Source organism: Nipponia nippon, unplaced genomic scaffold (genome assembly GCF_047370975.1).
Source record: "Nipponia nippon isolate SJK-2023a ecotype South Korea unplaced genomic scaffold, ASM4737097v1 scaffold_3, whole genome shotgun sequence".
Taxonomy (NCBI): domain Eukaryota; kingdom Metazoa; phylum Chordata; class Aves; order Pelecaniformes; family Threskiornithidae; genus Nipponia; species Nipponia nippon.
Window position 1 is genome coordinate 23532733 of NW_028262347.1, and position 19079 is coordinate 23551811.

General features: G+C 46.4%; 1 protein-coding gene across 5 annotated transcripts in view; it reads left to right on the forward strand.

Annotated features, from left to right (window-relative positions):
• Positions 1-2914: 2914 nt before the first annotated feature.
• The window catches only part of GRM8 (glutamate metabotropic receptor 8), a 342436-nt gene continuing 326271 nt past the window's right edge, over positions 2915-19079 (forward strand). For 3 of the 5 annotated variants that reach the window (XM_087766392.1, XM_087766389.1, XM_087766393.1), the window contains exons 1-2: positions 2915-3164; positions 10038-10883. In XM_087766392.1, the coding sequence (XP_087622518.1) occupies positions 10374-10883 (510 nt within the window). In that variant the 5' untranslated portion in view covers positions 2915-3164; positions 10038-10373. Of the gene's footprint in view, positions 3165-4574; positions 4705-8828; positions 8907-10037; positions 10884-19079 lie in introns of those variants that run through there. The other 2 variants (XM_087766391.1, XM_087766390.1) reach the window with 2 other exon arrangements.

Here is a 19079-nt window from a genome sequence, read left to right on the forward strand (position 1 = left end):
CCGGCTTTTGGCGCCTCATTTTCGCGCCCTTTGTGCCCCGCCGTGCCCCGCGGCAGGGGGACCGTGGGGCGGGGCCTCTCCGTTAACAGACGGGGCCCGCAGCCAATGAGGCGCCTGGGCTCGGAGAAACTTCTGGATCGTGGCCAGCGATGGCCACAGCGCCGGTCCCACCCGGGGCGGACGTGGGCGCCGCCGGAGGCCGCCGGGAGCGGGCTTCTCACAGCAGCGGGTCTGCGTGCGGAACCGCTCCCCTCGGGCTGGGGGCGCCGCCTGAGGAGGCTTCCCGGGAGTGAGCGCCCTCGCCTCCTCCGGGTGAGCGATTTCTTCTGGGGGTCTCCTTGGGGGAGCCCTCGCACCGCACCGCCCGCCCCGGGGAGCGATTGCATCCTCCGGGTCCTCAGGGGAGGGAGGGAGAGCGTCCCCCCTCTGTGAGCGAGCGTGTGCGCCCTTGGGATCGTTATTCTCGTGTGTACTGGCGTGCAGTAACGGTACCCGACTGACACCCTAGAACCTGTTAACGTGTTCATTGTTATCAGAGTGTTGACGGATTTCGGTTTTCCCCTGTTTCTCATTGGTTTCTGTTGTGCGGTTTTGGCCATTTTGTGCAATAAAGGTGTTTGTTAGAGTTGGTCCTTCGTTTCGGTTAGCCTTGGTGTACCTCCATGACACCTTACCCTAATCTTTTGATTGCATCTCCAGCTGCACGACTGAGCCACAGGTTCGAGCATCAGCTGTGCCCTCAGAACATCACTTGGTTTTGCTTTGCTGAACCTCCCGTTAAGCTGCTGGAGCTGCAGAGTGTAAACGAAGCTGGAAATGGGTCTGTTCAACGCTACTGATAACTCATGCATGGCTTATTTTCCTGATGGGGGTTAAGGAGGATCTCTGCTTTAAAATGGGAGTTTTGCTCATGGTTGAACATCAGGATTTCACCTATGTGACTATACTCCGGATTTCTGTGATAAGATCACTGAAAGCACAGCTTCTCAGTCTTCTTTCATGGAAGGTTTTGAGAAAAAAACAAAGGCAAACATGGGTTAATATATTTTGTCTAAGACCTGGCCGATTTCCCAGTGCCATTTTCCACTAGTGAAAGATCATAAGAGGAGTTACGGGCTTGAAAGACTCATCAGATACTGTCGGAGTCCTGTGGCTTGCCTGGGGCAGACCTTTAATACATAAATCCAAGCGGTACCGTATAACAAAGGCGATCATGGAAGCGCTGGTTGGCTATATTGGAGCCCGCTTGGAATTCTTCCTCCTCCCAGCAACAGTGTTCGAAGTAAGCAAGACAAGTCTGGGCAAAGCGAAGTATTACTTGTTATTAAGGAGAGCAGTTCAGAGTACCCTGAAGAGGGAAGATGGAAAAGATCTGGTTAGTGCCAGGAGCCTGACGAACCGGCCGTCCTGCTCAGCCCGCGGAGTTCGGAGCCCTCTCCCGCTCCGGGGACCCGGGGCTGAGCCGAGCCGCGCCGAGCCGCGCCGAGCCGAGCCGAGCCGAGCCGAGCCGTGCGGGTGCAGTTGCGGGCAGCGCCCTCGAGGTGGAACCTTCTCACCGAGGCTGCGGCGGGCGCTCCGGGCCGGGCGCTCCGGGCCGGGCGCTCCCGGGCGGCTGCGGGCCCGGGCGGCTGCGGGCCCGCCGGCGCTGCGCTCCGCGGCTGTGCGGGGCCGGCCCGGGCGCTCCCCCCCGGCGGGAGCGGGTGCGTCCGCCCCGGCGGGAGCTCCCAGGAGCACCCCTGTGCAAGCGGGGGATGGCCCTGGGGTGAGGAGAGCCTTTGAGGAGAGGAGCAAACTTCCAGGCTGTTCCAGCAAAGTACTCCCGACCGTGCCCTTTACCCTCCCGGGTGGCCCTGGCCCCGGGCTGCCGAAACCTCCCTGGTGCCTGGGGAGAAATGAGAGCTCCTCCAAGCCGGCACCCGAGCTGAGAGCCGAAACCGGGGATAGGACAGAAAGCCTCGGGAAACCTCCCCTGTGTCATCGATCCGATGAGGGAGGACACGACCCCGCCGCCCGCGGAAGGCGGGATGGGGCTGAAGGTCCCGCACCCCAGGAGAGGCCGCATTAAACAGCCCCGGCCCCCGCCGGTGCCCCGCTCCTTGCCCCCCTCCTTGCTCCCGCTCCCCCGCCGCCACCGCCTCAGCCCTTATCGGTTTCCTCTGCTCGGAGATCCCGCGGCAAACGTGTCCGGCACCGCGCCCCGGGCGGAGCGGGAGAGGGCGGCACGGCGAGGCGAGGCGGGCGGGCCCGGAGCCGCAGCCCGCGGCCGGCTGGGGATTCACATGGAGCCGTGCCCCGCCGCGCCGCGCCGTGCCGTGCCGGGGAGCGCCGCGCCGTGCCCGGGAGCGCCGTGCCGGGGAGCGCCGCGCCGTGCCGGGGAGCGCCGTGCCGTGCCGGGAAGCGCCGTGCCGTGCCGCGCCGTGCCGGGGAGCGCCGTGCCGTGCCGGGGAGCGCCGCGCCGTGCCGGGGAGCGCCGTGCCGTGCCGCGCCGTGCCGGGGAGCGCCGCCGCCTTCAGCACCAGGAACAGCTACAAGTGCGGCGCCGCGCCCGCCCCGCCGCGCCCTGCCCTGCCCTGCCCTGCCCTGCCCTGCCCTGCCCGCCCCGCCCCGCCGGAGCCGCGGTAAGCGCGGGCAGTGCCGCGCCGCTCCCGCCGGCGCCCGGGGGCACCGAGCTGCGGGGCTGCTGGCGGGGACGGCTCCACCGGGGAGGGGGAGCGGGCCGGGGAGCGGGGGCCGGGGGCCGGGGGGGGCGGTTTCTGACTTGGCTGTGAACGGCACGGCCGGGCCGGTGCGTGGGTCCGCCGCTGCAATTGAGCGGCGGGGCGGCAGAGGGTGGCTATCGTCACGGGGGCTGAGCCACCGGTCCCAAAAAGTTGTTGTGTTTTTTATTTTTTTTTTTTTTTTTTAGGCGAGGGGAGGAGGAATAAGGAAGGAGAGAGCGGAGCAGGTTCGGCTTGGCTAACCGCGAGTGTTACGCAGCACTACTGAAATCGCTCTCCTGGTTACCTGTCCCAGGCTGAGCTCCTGCATATTGAGCTGACGCTACCGGGGGAAGCTATTTGAGACGAGGGTTGTACAGAACTTACCTCATGCTATTCCCGATCGGCGCCGAGTATTAATTCCAGTGACCTCTACAGTATATGGATATGCAACTCTTTTCGATCAAGGTATTTGTGTATGTGTGTGTGTCTCCTTTAGTTCTTATTTTAAGGGGAGAGGAGTCCACAAATAATGCAAGTTTTGCCTCAGTTAACGTTTTTTGGGCTGGGCAATCCTCTCCACCTGCTTCGTGGCGCCCGGGGCTTTTGTTTTTTGCTTTAATTATTTATCATTTTTATTGTCGATATCCTCCCCCAATCAGCTCTAACGAAAGAGATCCCAGGCACGATGCCGTCACAGCAGCGAGCAAAAAGGGAGAATATCGCTGCTCCCGAGCAGCGAGCTCTCCCCCTTCCCTCCGTGACTGGGTCCTCTCCGACCCCCCGGAGGAGGGGGACAGGGCTTCCCCCGCGCTCCCCGCCCTCCTGTTCACCTTTCGCTGGCCGGGAGGGAAGAGGGGGCTCCCGCCGCTCCGGGGGGACGGGGCCAGCCCTCCCCGCCGCCGTCAACTCCTCGCTCGGCGCCGGGGCCGGGGCCGGGGTCGGGGAGCTGCCGGCCGCCCGCCCGCCCCGCCCCGCTTGCCGGGTGGGCTCCGCTCCTTCGGCCCCGCGGGGTGGGACCCCCGTGTCCCTGGGATGGGAAGGGCAAGGGGGATCCCCGCAGGGCTCCGGGGGCTTCCTCCTCAGAGGAGGAGGGCGAGAGGCTGTGCCGGGGTTGGCTGTCCCCGGCGCGGAGCAGCATCCCCCAGCGCTGGCATGTGTTTGTTGCGGGAATCCGAAGTGTTGACAGGTGAATGTACAACACGGTTAAGAAAAAAAAAAACCCCAAAACCAAACAAACCAACACAACTCAAGTAATAAAAATCGATCAGTGACCCAAAGTGCATGCAAATCCGGCGTTGGCATTTTGGAGTTTGCAAGCTTCTGACCTCCGGGACCGGGGATTCATTACAAGAGACTTAGGTTTTCATTGAGGGGGAACAGAAGCGCATTAAGCTGACCAGTTGATGCAAGGAGAAGGAAGGAATCACCGCTGGCTGTATCTAAACGGCGACGCTTGCTTTTGCATCGCCGCTGGCGGAGGTGCCGCGCTCCGGCCGGGCATCAGGGCTCGGAGGGCACCGCCGGAGCCGCGGCGGCGGCCGGCAGCTCCGCGTGTCCCCGCCGCCCCGGAGCGCCGCGGCTGCAGGGCGGCGGGGTGAGGCAGTGCCAACCCGTCCTGCGGCCGCGAAGTGCAAGGAGCGAGGCCCCGGGGAGAGCCGCGCCAAGGCTGTGCCGGAATCCCTCAGCAACAGACGCCAGCTGGGGTAGGGATGAGCCTGGGCAGAGGAAAAAAAATAATAATAAATAGCTCGGCTAAATGAAGTGGAGAACAATAGGGGGCTCCCTTCAAGGGAGGAACGCCGCGGTGATGGGCGATGGTCGTGGGGCTGCGCGGGGAGAGGCGGCTCGCCCAGCCCCGGGGGCGCTCCCCGGGCCCCTCCGCCGGGCGGGGCCGGCCGGGGCCGGCCGGGCTGCGCTGGCCCTTCCTCGGGCCGAGAAAGGCGCCGGGATGCGTTAGGAGCCGAAAGGCGGCCGGGAAAGCACGGAGGAGCCGCACGGAAAGCCGGTGCGTGGCCGGGTGTTTGCTCCAGGCGGTGCGCGCCGGAGCCGGGCGGGGAGGGGGGCAGAGCGCGGTGCGGAGTGCTGGGCGGCATCCGCGGGTGCGGAGTGCTGGGCGGGTGCGGAGTGCTGGGCGGCATCCGCGGGTGCGGAGTGCTGGGCGGGTGCGGAGTGCTGGGCGGCATCCGCGGGTGCGGAGTGCTGGGCGGGGTGCGGAGCGCTGGGCGGCATCCGCGGGTGCGGAGCGCTGGGCGGGGTGCGGAGCCCTGGGCGGGATCCGCGGGTGCGGAGCGCTGGGCGGGGTATGCGGGTGCGGTGCGCGGGGTGCGGAGCGCGGAGTGCGGTGCGGGGCTCGCCGCGACCTGGGCGCCCGGGGGACGCGGCCGCTCCCGGGGCCGCCGGCGGGGGTCGGGCGCGGACACGGGGGGGGGCTTTCCTGCAGGAATCCCCGGGACGATTTCGGCGGGCGGCTGCGTTTCTCGGGGCAGAGACCCTCTCGCAGAGCACTGAGCTGTGCTACCAGCGCCTGCTCTGAACCCAGCTGTGCCGGCTGGGGAGCGGGAGTCTGGTGGGGAGAGGGTAAAATGAAAACAAAAACAACAGCGAAAGCTCTCCCGGGCTGCCTGGGAAAATCTCCTTGATCATCACTTGCCAGACCAGAGGTGAAACCAACTCTAAAGGTGTTAATATTGATGGGGTTTGTTCAGCTGTGAGACCAGGCAAGGGCAAAGGAAAATATTTGATGCTGTTTCCTTTTTAAAAATTGTAAGCTCCTATTAGTCTCACCCTGGCAGAAGGACCTGTGCTGGTTTTTAGCAGGGTAGCTTGTTTGGAAAATGGATATTTGCAGGGTAGGAAGTGAAGGCAGGTGCTCTGGGGTATTTGAAAAGAGACTGATCAGACTGAGTGGAGACGTTTATCTCATGGTGCACTAGGAAGAAATAGTTCCTGTAAATGAGATGCTGAGGGTGACTCGCCTCAAAGCCCTGATTATTGTGTAAAGGTTACCTCTGTGGCAGGGGCACAGCAAATCATTACAGAAGAGCTGAGGTAGATAAGACTACTTACATCAGTGAAGAATTCTCCTGCAAGTTAGGAGTTGCGATGGCAAGGCCTAAGGTTTTCCAAATTCCCGTCTGTTGTCAGCAAAACCCATTAATCTTCTACATGTGTCAGGTTGCTGTATGGAGGTGGCAACTCTTTACCTGCTCTGTGTGGAAATTCAGCTATTTGTTCATGGCTGAATGCTGTGCAGGAGAAAGAGGCAACTTTTCTGAACACTAAAATGAATGTTAGCAAGATAGTTCTTATTTGATAGCTCATAAGTAACATATCAGTAGAAAAAAAGTCAAAATCATCACATTCTTGCAATTTTTTTTCTCCTCAGAACTTCGTAATGGAAGATACTGTTATTTTGTTTTCATTCAGTAAAACCAGATTAGTTTTGCATTGACTGGGCAGTCTGACATTTTGTGAAAGTAGCAATGGGTTCTCACCCTAAAACTCCTTTTCTAGTTCACAGAATATTGGTTTCATTTTACTTTAGTGCAGTTCCAACTGTGCTTCAAATGCAATGACAAATGAATTTTTTGGCCTCAAACAAAATTTTAAGCACTTTATCTCAGGTGTTTCCCCTCCCCACTAAATAGCTTTTTTTGCCCTTCAGTAAAGGGTTCATGTGTGTCTGGCTGGCAACGTCAATTAAAAAATGTTCCACGAAGTTCAACGAAGATGTTTTGCTGCTTATGCTGTGTAGAGTACTCCTTGCTCCTGTGGCTGTCTGTAATTGTGAGATTTTTTTAAACAGTATTTCCAGGTGAACATATCGAATCTTTCTATATGATCTCAGCCACGACTTCAGTGCCAGCTGAAGATGGTTCTTTCAGGAACCTTGTTACTAAAATAGAAGCATTGCGTATATTTATTTAAGTATTTATCTGTCACTCAGCTCATTATTTATACCTTTTTTGTTAACATAAAGAACTCCTGTAATGAGCCCATCTCTCAGTGCGATGAGTCTGTGGCTGGAACAGTGACCGGTCCAGGCACATGCTGATGCACTGACTCTGGTAACAGGGTACCAAAGTACCCATCCTTGAGTACCACGGGTCTCATAAAGCTCAATGATTTTATGAAGGAAGTAATTTCAGAACCAGACACTACATGCAAAAGTTTCCATGTCCCCTGTCTTGCAGTACCCCGCCTCCTTAGGTTTAAAAATAAATATATATTCTAGCAGAACAAGTGGAGGTTTGTGCTGAAATACTGACTTTAAATATAGCACTATGTTCTGATAATGCCAGATATGTTTAATGAATTAAACCCAAGAGAAACATGTGTTCCAAGGTGACTGGAAGAGAGGCTTTGTGGTGCACTTACTCTTGGACTGTGCAGGGGAAACGTGTGAATTTCTTCTCTGAAGTCATGTTTCTAGTGAACACCAGCTACTACAGTGGGGAATCTGGCAAATCAGGAATATATTTGCATTAATTCAAACTGTTATGGTCAATTGGAAAAGGACAGCATTTTACTTCGAATGAAATCTCTGCACATGAGAAAGTTCATTCAGGCTTTATAGCCCAGAGGCCCATGCTTCTTCACTAAAATTCATTGATAAAAATGGAATTCATTTAGATCAGATGCTTTCTGCTTAGCTACACAGGCTTACAACATTCTGTAAAAGTTAATATTAATCAATATATGAAAAGCAGTGTGGCATGAATAAATTAGGCAGTGTAATAGAAGCTTTTATGTCTTAGGTAACATAAAAAAGACTAAAAGGTCTTAAATTTTTAAAAAGAACATTTTAAAATTTTATTTCTCTTTTATAGACAAGCTGTGGACACTTGCAGCGGAGAAACATACTTTTTCAGGAAAACATGCAAGCTGAGGCAGAGCAATTAATGCTTATGTAGACTATAATGTTAAAAAATGCTTATTATCAATTCATTTGACTTTCAGTCAGTTCCAGATAAGGTATTGGACTGAGGATGCTGGGCTCACTGTAGCTTCTCCATTGTTGTTGGAATTTAGGTTGCAGTAGTTGGATTCATCACTATTTGTTTGTACAAAGACTGACAGTTGCTTTAATTTCTGGGCATTCTTTGGCTTTAAGGAATTGACTTGAGGCTGAGCAAGAGAAAAAGCAGCATTTTTTTTTCTTCATGAATATTTTCACTTTTTCAATGGTGCTTTCTTGCTCTCTGTACAGTGTTAAATAAGAGCAGTCTTATCTTTCATTGCCTCAGAGAATTGCTCCCCGTATGGATTGTACATACATGCACAGGCTAATGAGTTGGTTGTTCATTGTGGAACCAGAAAGGAAATTGCCTCTGTGTCTATTTTAGGTGTAGCTACAACTTTTACTCTTTACTATTTTGAACGCTTAACTGTGTTTTTCTACTGAGGAAATCAAGACAGCAGAGTTGTGGCTAGTTAACAGTGAATACAATTTTTTCTCTGTAGCGCAGGCCATATAAGAAACATCCCATGGGGCTGGATCAACTCACACAGCGATGTTGAGTCAAATTCCTCCATATGTGACAATTTGAGTTCGGCTCATGGGGCTGAAGCATGGTCAGATTTGTAAACTACGTGCCCAAAAGGAGCCAGAGGAGAATGATGGGATTATCACATAAACCAGCACAGAATTTGTTTCATTTAGATTCAACCCGGTGCCAAATTCAAGCAAAATTAAATGTTAAGAGGCACTGAAAGTCCTGTGTGCTGCTGTTCTCAATTGCAGTGATTTTATTCACACCCATTAAACATGTTTCATTTTCAAGTCGTTACTCTGTTACCAAATCACAGTGAGATACTTTCACATTCAATAGGAGACTTTCCATTGTGAATCTTTTTCTCAGGTCTTCAAATAGCTGCTATTTTAAAACTCTTCTTCAGCTTTTTTGAGCTTAGTATTATCATTTGGGAAAAAACATAACAAAATAAACATAAGAAGAGGGTGATCAATTTAAAGCATTATCAAACCACATTTTGAGTTTTGTTACCACATAATATATAAAAATCTTGTAGAAAATAATTCAAAATGTCTTTGAAAAACAGTATAGTTGTCTGTAACTGTCTTCTAATTTTGTCTATCATTGTCTTCTAATTTGATTATATTTTTGGTAGAAACCAGTCAGATCATGAGGGACAAAGTACATATCCACAGATGAGCCTGTTGCCTGGATTTTCTATATAGGCAGTGAGGTAGGTGCTTGTTCAGTGTGATCAATTTCATAATAAATAAAACTTTTTTAAAGAAAAGGATCAGGTGAATTACATCCTAGGATGTCTGCTGCTCTCCATAGCCAGGTCCTTTGAGAGACTGGCTCAGATGCAGTTGCCCACAGTGTGTCTATCTAGTATTGGGTAAAATTAATTCTCTCTCTCTTCTCCTCAGAGGTCTAAAAATTTATTCAGGCATGTGTAATTTTGTTAAATATTGAAATAAATAAATGCCACTCACTTGACAATTAAAAGTGCGGGCAATCTGGAGATATTTATAACAGTCAGTCAGGTGTTTAGATATGTAGGTTGAAATCCTGATCTCGTTAAAATCAGCGGGACTTCTCCAGATGTCAGTGGGGGCACAACGCTGTTCCTATTTAATGTGGTCCAAATGCAAGCAGAGAATAGAAACCTTGTTACTGTTGGACCTCAGCCCAAGTAAAATGTTGGAAAGGGAACACTGGATGTTCAGCTGGTTTCCTAACAGAATACATTGTGCTCTTTTTGCTTAAGAAATCAGCTACCTTTTCATAAAAAGTAGTTTAGTGTTAGAAATTATCTGGAAGGCATTTTAGATATATAGTGAGCCCAGAAAAAAGTGAATTCCACTGGAGAAATAATCAGTTTAATATCCAGATGAACTGAATGTGCTTGTACTGCAGCGGCTGAAGAGCATACTTAAATTCAGGAGCCCTGATTACTCCATTGTCCTAAATGGAACCTCTCCGTGAGTGAGAGCGTAAGTAGTTATTGCACTTCTGTAGGCTGGAACAGAATGATACAGCAAAACAGAAAATACAATGTGTTACGGATCAAGTCTGTTTCTGGATGTTGTGCAATGCGAAGGTAAACATGAATTACTGGTTGGAATCTGAACACCAAGCTAAGTTTAGTTCCCCTGATTTGGCTCTTGCTCTGCTGGTATCACCAGTTTCCCAGCTTGTAGTACAGTGCAGCCAGGTGTTCAAATTCACAGAAGGCCAAGAATTACTCCCTTACGGAATATCGAAAGTAAAACCTAGGTGATGTAACTCATATTCAAAAGTAAATACACTGTGTGACAGGTATAAAACTGCTGAACTAAATGGTATTTCTCACTGTTTTTTTCAGAAGTACCTCAGCTGCAGGGCAAAATAAAAGGACATAAGCTACTGACCTCCTCTTAGCATCAGGACCAGAGATACTACCCTACAGTTCACCATCAATTAAGAGCAATTGAAAACCACCTCTTGGAAAAGCTGATCAACCCATGACATCAGTGGACATTTTTTGTAAAACACGTTTAATGTACTTCTGCTGAGATCCTTTTTCTACCTGCCGCATGGTTCTATATTACTTACTGGGCACTGATGGTAGCCTCCAGAAAGTGCAGCTTCAAATGGTCAACTTCATCCTTTAGCAAGAAGAAAAGCTGGATACTGGTTAGCAACAAAGTCTTCAGAGAAAATGGTATACGAAGGAAAACGATTAGTTTCCTGCCATTGTTTCTTCCTGTTAACAGCCAAATTCTACTGGATACTCACCCTGATGCAAAGAACTCACGGCCAGGAATATGCCCACTCCATCCGACTGGATGGGGACATCATCTTGGGAGGACTGTTCCCCGTCCATGCAAAAGGGGATAGAGGGGTGCCTTGTGGGGAACTCAAGAAGGAGAAAGGGATCCACAGGCTAGAGGCAATGCTGTATGCAATTGATCAGATTAATAAAGACCCTGATCTTCTTGCCAATATCACCTTAGGTGTCCGGATCCTTGATACGTGTTCCAGGGACACTTATGCATTGGAGCAATCCTTAACATTTGTGCAAGCGTTGATAGAAAAAGATGGTTCAGACGTGAAGTGTGCTAATGGTGACCCACCTATTTTCACTAAGCCAGACAAGATATCAGGTGTGATAGGTGCTGCAGCAAGTTCTGTGTCCATTATGGTCGCAAATATTTTAAGACTTTTTAAGGTAAGGAACATTTTCTATCTTTCTTTTAAATTTCAAGCACAATGAAATAAGTGAGGTAATTGTATCATTACTGTCAAAAAATAAAGGACTTTTTTAGATTCAGAAATCTGAAATAACTGGTTTGCCCGTTCAAAGCAAAGGGGGAAAAAAAGAGCAATGATTGCAGACCCTAATTTCAGGTGCCAAATGCTTCTTTTGAATTTCTGAGCAACCAGAGCACATTTTAATTCTGTAGGGCTTTATCCTTATTTTTTCTGCTACTCACATTTGCTCCATATTGAGCGTTTATGCTCATCAAGACTAGGTTGAGATTGATTTATAAAATTTCCAGGAGAATGAAATATAAGGTTTAAACACAAATCAATTTGTAGGAGGACCAGATAATTTCCCTAAATAGGAAGATATGCCAGTAATAATCTAGTGCTATTGATGTGCATGTCTAGTCAAATGAAGTATACTGAAATATCTTTGATTTCCTTGAAATCTTAACCTCCTCCATATTTTTTTCAAGGTGATATTTTTTCCCAGACTTTGTTACCACTTTGTGAGAGATTACTTTTGGACAACAGTTCTACTGGCATTTCCTTCCATGTACTTTATTAAGCCCTGGCATTATAAATGGAAAAGTAAACCTGCCACTTTTAAACTTGCTAAGTTAGATGGGAAGATGAACACATTCTAATCAATCAACTTAGCTGGAACAGATCAGGCAGCAGGCATTTAATTTTTAATCCTGTGCAATGGCAAACAGATGATGGTAAGTTGAGGACTGTTTTCTACACACTGAATGACTGTAACTTTTGTCTGAATCTATTACTGTCCTACTGCCCACTGTTAGTCAGACTCGTTCCTTCCATTCAGAAGTCTTGCCTTATGTCCTACAACTTCACAACCCCCAAAGACTGCTTAAAGACCGTTTCTTTGACTTTGGTGGAGAAGATTCTGGTAATGTTACATATTGCTGTTATGTATTTTGAAAAGTGTTGCACTTGTTTTCTAATTGTTGTAACTGAGAGATTGATTAGAAGTAAGGAAAGACTGGCTTTTTTTAAGGTTTCTCAAATTGGCAAAGAGTGTTTCAGTCATTTAAAGGGAGATTTTTGTCCTTCGCTCTGGTTCTCTCATGAAGGGTATCATGATGGATTTACAGTTCAGTGGAGGAGCAAAGTGTCTGCTGGGTTGTGGTCAGGTGTTCATTACAACCTCAAAACTGACCCCAAGCTGCACTTACTGCACAGGTTTGAGGGTTGTGGACTTGTTCCAGCCACATGTTTTGCTTGTGAAAATCAAGTGCACAAAATTGAGCTAAAAGACTTAAAAATGTTCTATATGGAGAGCACCTCTGGAGCCATGCCTGGTGGGCGAGGCCTGTCTTTCCTGGGAACAATCATGCATGTTGAGGGAGGTGTCTATTTTTAATTTCACACCGTTTTTTTGAAGTTGTGTTACCCTACTAAATAATGCGTAGTTCTGAAGTAGTGATAGATGGAACGGTCACTTTAATACCCATCATAATGCAGGGCCATGTAGACTACGACTTACACCCAGGTTTGAGGTGAATACAGTGCCGTAGACTGATTTAAGAAACTAAGCCTTGTAAGACATGCATTAACTGTGAATTAAGAGCAGCAAGAAGGAAAGAGGCCTATGAATTGTCTAAGATAGCGGCAATTTGTCTTCTGAAACCATGACAGCTACCTCCTGATTTCCATTATGCAATAAGATTGCAAATAACGTTCTACTGCAGTCTTAATCAATAGAGGGTCACGTGATGTCCCCTCTGGGGAAAGATCTTATTTACCTATTTAATTGATGTAACACAGCTGCTGGCAAAAGAAGGAGACATCTCTTTTAGTTTTAATTATAGATCCTGCACAAATATTCTTAATAATGTAAAAAATGACAAATTATACCCTTTAAAGTCTGATGTTGGACCTGCATCCGAAGTCTGTTTTTACACCTTCCTCTCAGAAGTAGATCTGTTATCTCTGCATGAGTAAAGGCTTCTGGATAAGGCCCTCAGTTAGCAGCACTATAGAAACCATTCACAATGGTTATCGTCAAGAGGATTAGGAAATTAAGGGTCATTTGCCAGAAATATAGAAGTATAATCCAGTTTGGGTTGTACTCCGACCAAAGACATGGGCTGAGATGCTCAGCTGATGCATCCCCACAGCTCTACAGCTGAGGACCAGGACCTTGGTCCATGCTCACAAAGGCTCCAGGTATGAAATTGTGTTTATTGTATCTTGGTATATGTCAAGGCTGGGCACTGAGCTGGTGTAAATGCCTGTACTTTCATTGAAGTCAGTGATCACCATCATGCAAATACCTCTTTCCATTATATCCAGGATGAGTGCGATTCATCCATATTTCTATCTAACAGTTCTATTCAGCAAGTTGAACGTGTAATTTGAAGCTCAGTATTGCTTTAGTATCTACTCTGAAGTTCCTAAATGTCAGGACTATATATTTTTTGAGAACATTGTTATCCAGTGAAATTTTAATCTGTGATAAAATTGTGAGTATATTGTATCGCTCAATGTGAATATACAAACAAAGATAGCCTGAGAAATAGTATGCTCAGCAGCTTGGATTTTCATGCTGCAATTTTTCTTTTTCTTGCCATGTTTTGTCTTTCTTTTATTGATTTTACAACATAAAACATACAGGTCAATAGTCCTATCTGATGATCTGGTGGATAGCATAAACTGATTGATAGTCATGGTATCCTTTTATCTAAATGTTTTCATGAGAAGAGGGTAAGGAGGGCACAACAGAAAATGTCCTTGATCTATAGCCGTTCTGCTGGTCAAATGTCTCACCTTGAATTCTTCTCTGTCCTTTCTCCTTCTGTGAATTTCCCCGCGTATCACTGCTTAGCAGGTGTTTTTCTGCCTTTAGTAGGTCCAAAACATTAAGGTCCAAATTTGGACAGCAGAAATTTCACCTGTTGATGGTTTTAGACCTTTCAGAGGCACTTTACAAACAGGGAACACTTGTTCAAGGAATTAACTGTTTGAAAATGGACCTTTTTTTCCTTGATTATCATAAGGAGGCTGCTTTTTGCCTTATGTTACTCTGGTCCTTGATGCAAGAAAGATTCGCCTATTAAAGGATGCTCAGGCACAGCCAGGTGGTATCCTTTAGCTGCTTTGTGTGATGCTCATAAGCATCTGGGCTGTTCCATGTCCCTCAAAAACTTGTCCTGGAGGAGACAAGAGACCCTGTAACTTAGCTCACTTCATGTATTATGTTCCCTGTATTCAGAGCTTCTACTTGTTTAATGTCTGAGTAACTCACGTCAATGGTTAAAAGCTGCGGGAAAAAGAGAGACATTTGTTTATGCTAGTGTTCTCCCATCTAAAAACCTCACGCTATTTCTGAACTTCTTGGTACACTCCATCTGTCACCTTCACACATCTAGCCAATGTCACACTAGGAGCAGCCTAGGGATGATGGTTTGCATGTGAATTGAGATAGGTGGACAGTATGCTTGGTGAATTGTGATCTGAAGCTTTTATGTATATATTTATGTACCTGTGTATAAAGCCAAAATATTCATCAACAGTTTTATTCCTTTTCTTGCCTTGCCTTGCCTTTTGCCTTACTTTGCCTTACCTTTCGCCTTGTCTTGCCTTCTGTTTTCTCCTCTTTTCCCAAGACTAAATGACTTATTTTCCCTTTTTGGTCAAATTCCCTTCTTGCTGCACCACTGTAATCCACTTTAATAGCTGCTGTCCGGAGGGACTAATATTCACTTCATGCACATTTGCCTTACACATTTCATACACATTTACCTCTTCAGAAGTACAAGTACAAATGACATTATGGAGTTACTCTTTCAACTTCATGTGCAACCATCCAAAATGCAAGGCATAGTTTCTTTCAGTAAATCTAGAAATAAATATATTAGTTCCCTCAGGATTTTTTTTATTTGCTTTGGTTGTTTCCTTGCCTCATTTTGGGTTTTAGCGTGTATCTTTGGCTGGTAGCCTTGCGCAGCTCCCAGGGCTGTACCTGGATGACGTTTTTTTTTTTTAAGGCTCAGGTGTAGGTCTTTTTACATTTGGCTGCCATTCGGCGCTCTTGCTGCCTTGTGTTCCAGACCTGCACAAACCAGCAGACAAGCCTCCCGCAAACAAGGGAGTTAGTTACCATTGCGCAGCGGCTAACCTCACCGAACTTCATAAATACAGGCCTATGTATTTAATTGTGGCAATAGAGTGCATCTCATGATTGAGGAGAATATGATGTAAATAAAATGTAATAGCATTTTACCACATAATTTCAGAGCGTACATGCATACTTTTGTGAGGCAGCCTGAACCATGTACAGATCCTGATCCTGACTTTATATCTATGGAAATTTTTGCACGTCATGAGCATTACTGACTTCAGAGGCTCTAGGAGGATGCAGAAATCAGTCTGTTCCGTGTCTGACTGCAGGACCTTGCCATAATGGAAGAGTTTTACCATATACTTTATAAGAAATGAAGAACAGGTTCAAGAATTTTACCCAACATATTAGCATTCATTAATAAAAAAATGTGCTGCACTGATTAAAAGATATCAATTTTCTGTTCACTGTGTCACGCTACATTTGTCAATAACATTTTCTGCTGCATAGCATTTAAAATTTGAAATAGGATGATGGTTTTTTTGGTGGTTAAAACATATGTGGAAAATTTTGCGTGAAGTGTGAAGAAAAATTGTTGTTAGTAGGGAGAAGATGACTGAAACATTTTGAAATCAGCTCTTAAGATGAACAGATTTGTTTTACTTTTGTTCTAGATAATATTTTCACTTACTGAATCATTTTTAATTATAAAAGGAAGCCATTGCCAATACATCCCATTTAATTTTACAGTGGTTTTTGTAGCTTATTACAAGCACATATCTGTTTAGTGCCTGAGCATCTTGTCTTGTTATTGGATGGAAAATACCATTATAATAACTCATTTTTTTCTGTTGTTTTTCATAATTCAGCTTCTTTTACATAGAAACAACATTCATATCTTTTTATATTTCCATGGTAGTAGATACTTGATTATGCAAAAAACCCTCTTAATTCAACCATGATTCTTTTGTCAGTACCAGGTTAAATGTGTTATGGTCAAGAGAGGCGGACTCCAGGTCAACACCAAGATAAAATTAGAGCTACAACAGATACTTTAAGTATCAGTAATGAAACAGTTGGGAAATTTTTTACTTGCAGCCAGAGGAAATAATAGGTTTTCAGATTCTGTGAAAACTGCTAGGACTGATTAGCATCAAATTTTATTTGTGCTAAGCTGCTTGAGGCAAGGGAGTACAAAAGCAACTTGATGCATTCATTTAGTATTTTACAGTATATTAGTTCCTTAAATATTCTTCTAAAGATTTAATATTTTTAGTCTTCTCCCATTCCTGGATGGAGCTATAAGTAGTGGTTAGAGCAAAGGGGCAATCTGGTTTTCTGTATTATTTTCCACATTTGTCATTGGTTTGCTACAAGGCTTGAGAAACATCTCTTGACCTTTTTGTGCTTCTCTTTTGCCATTTTGATTTGCTTGTATTTAACCATTTCAAGGAACAATCGGAAGCTTGATTAGCATTTGTTAAATTGTTTGAGATGTCTTCCCTGTTTTTGTAGGCAAGCTGAAGCTGTCTAAAATGTTGAGGTTTTTCTGTCATTCCATAACCTCAGTATGCAAGCATCTTACAAAGAGAGTGTAGTTATTAAAGACCAATGGACTGATTTTCTTTCTACTTCCCTGAGGGCAGTTGGGACTGTCTGTCTGTCTATCTATCTATCTATCTATCTATCTATCTATCTATCTATCTATCTATCTTTCCCTCACATGATGGCAACTGCATATGCGAAAAGAATTATTTCACCCTTTCACAGCTGAAGTTTTGCTGTGTTCCTACCACTGTATTAGGGTTGTTTGTATGTGACAGAGACCCCTGAGTTATTTGTTAAATAGTACCTATATTAATATAGATACCAGTCGTAATTTCACAATGGGAAGACCAAAAGGCTGAGAGGAGTCTAGCACTTCAACAAGAGCTCACTTACGCACAGAAACACAAACTCTGCAGTGCGCTTTTTTAAAGCTCTTGTGTTAATAGGAGGTACTTTTTACGTCTCTGCTAGTAAACAAAATGTACCTGGCATAGTTCTCTGGCACGGAGGCCAGCTGACACAGACAATCCACATCCGTATCATAAACTCCTTTATTCCCCCAAATCATGGGGCTGCATGAAAATTACTGGGAGGGAATGATTCTTGACCCGTGCTGACTTCTGAAACCTGTCTGGAAATTGGGAGACTTGGCTGGCACAGGTCACGGCTGAGCTATGGACCGTCCTGACAGTCTAGCGGTGGAGGCAGCTGAGCTGGTGCTGAGGGATGCGCTCTGAAATGATGTGATTAACCAGTGGAGATGTCGCTGCTGATTTCTCAGGACAGAGCTCCTATGCTCCTACGTCAGACTGAAGGGAAGCTAAGACACTGCACGGATCATTGATGCTGTTTCAGTGTTTTAGTACAGCAATGTTAGTTTTATTAGCCACGATGAGAACTAAATTAAGACTTTTTTTTTTTCCCTGGTGGATAATTGTTTCAGTACAGTGACAGCTGTGCAATATGAATAGTCCTGCATTCTGACTGTCATCAGAAACCAGGCACTATTTTGTGTTACAGCCAACTGGTAGATTTTGTGGGTTTGTGTATTTCCATCCTCATTATTTTCCCTAAAGCACATTGTGCTTTTAGGATTAAACTGGGTTACAGTGCTTAAATGTATATCCTTGTGTTTGCTAGCATTTATCAGCGAAAAATAGTCATCCAAACAAAAGTCTTACTGAAGGACACTAATTCCACATGAATGAATTAAACAGCCAAGAGCAAAATGCTCCTCTCGGCTGGGATCTGCATATGCTCCCAGATCAGAAAAGCAAGATGGTATGTCCCCTATCCTTCTGACAGGACAATTAAGCATTTAAGTGAGGCCTTAAATTAGGAGGCTGTTTGCCCTTGGCTGCCTGTGTCCTCAATAGAGAGAGTAAAATGCTTTCAGAGAGGGACTAGATGAGGTCTATGAGTGTGGATGCATCTTTCACGTTTACAGAAAGAGGGTGGGTTGATTCATGCTTGCACTTTCATCAGAGAGAACCTCTTCTCACTGGATGGCTTTGGAAGCCTTGCATGGAAGTGATAGATGGCTCTGTACACATTTATGAGAAGATTTTTAAACACCTGCAAGGGTGGTGCCAGTTTCTTAATTCCTTCCTCACTTTCCTGTGGGAGCTACCTTATTAATCTCCTTTTCTCTTCCATTTTTCTGCCCCCACTCTATTTCTCTCTCTTTTTGTCTTAAGAAAAGCTACTTTTTGACCACTGTCCCTATTATTTTTCAAGTGAGTATTTCATTCCATAGTCTCCAAACAAAATTTTTTTCAGACATGCTGAATAAGCAAGTTTCTGACTGGAACTCAGTTTCTGTGGGTCATGAGGATGAGTGAGTCAGCAGGGGGAAGAGCTGAAGTTTGGGTGACCTATGAGTGGGACCTGTCCATGGGGATAACAGAAAATAAGGGAAATGCTTGTTGAGAGATTGAGCCTGAAAAGGACAAGGGTCTCTCCTTTTTACCTCATTGTAGGATTTCTTGTCTGGTACTTCAGATAGATACATGGCTCTAACTCTTCTCTGAAATAAATTCTTTCTGATAGCGATGCTGAGATATGCCATGGTATTGCGAGAGCTCTCTTCCTATTGTATTTCTTTTATAGCTTGGGACTGTGGAACAGGAGCAAAAGTGATTTCTCTGAGCTGGAATAATTCATATTTTGAGTTTTGGCTTATGTTCTTTCATAGCAGGTGCCTGCAGCATTTAGTTGCGTAGCAGCAGTATTTGTAGAGGCAGAATCAGGATCTTTATTCCTTCTTTTCTGATACATTTATGCACATGGCTCTTCCATAAACTTTAAAAGCAGCAAAAGGACGATAGCCCATTTTGGGTACCATTCTACAAAAAGCTCCTAACAACTTCCATTACAGAGCCTGATAGCGGCTCTGTCACATTTAAAATGTCATTGCAATCTTCTTCCAGGCTGGGTAAAATTTTGTCATGCAACCCTATTGCATTGTGGTAGCGTTGATCCCCCCCGGTGAGTGTTACTCTTATTCAGATAAATTTTCTTTGGTTTTTG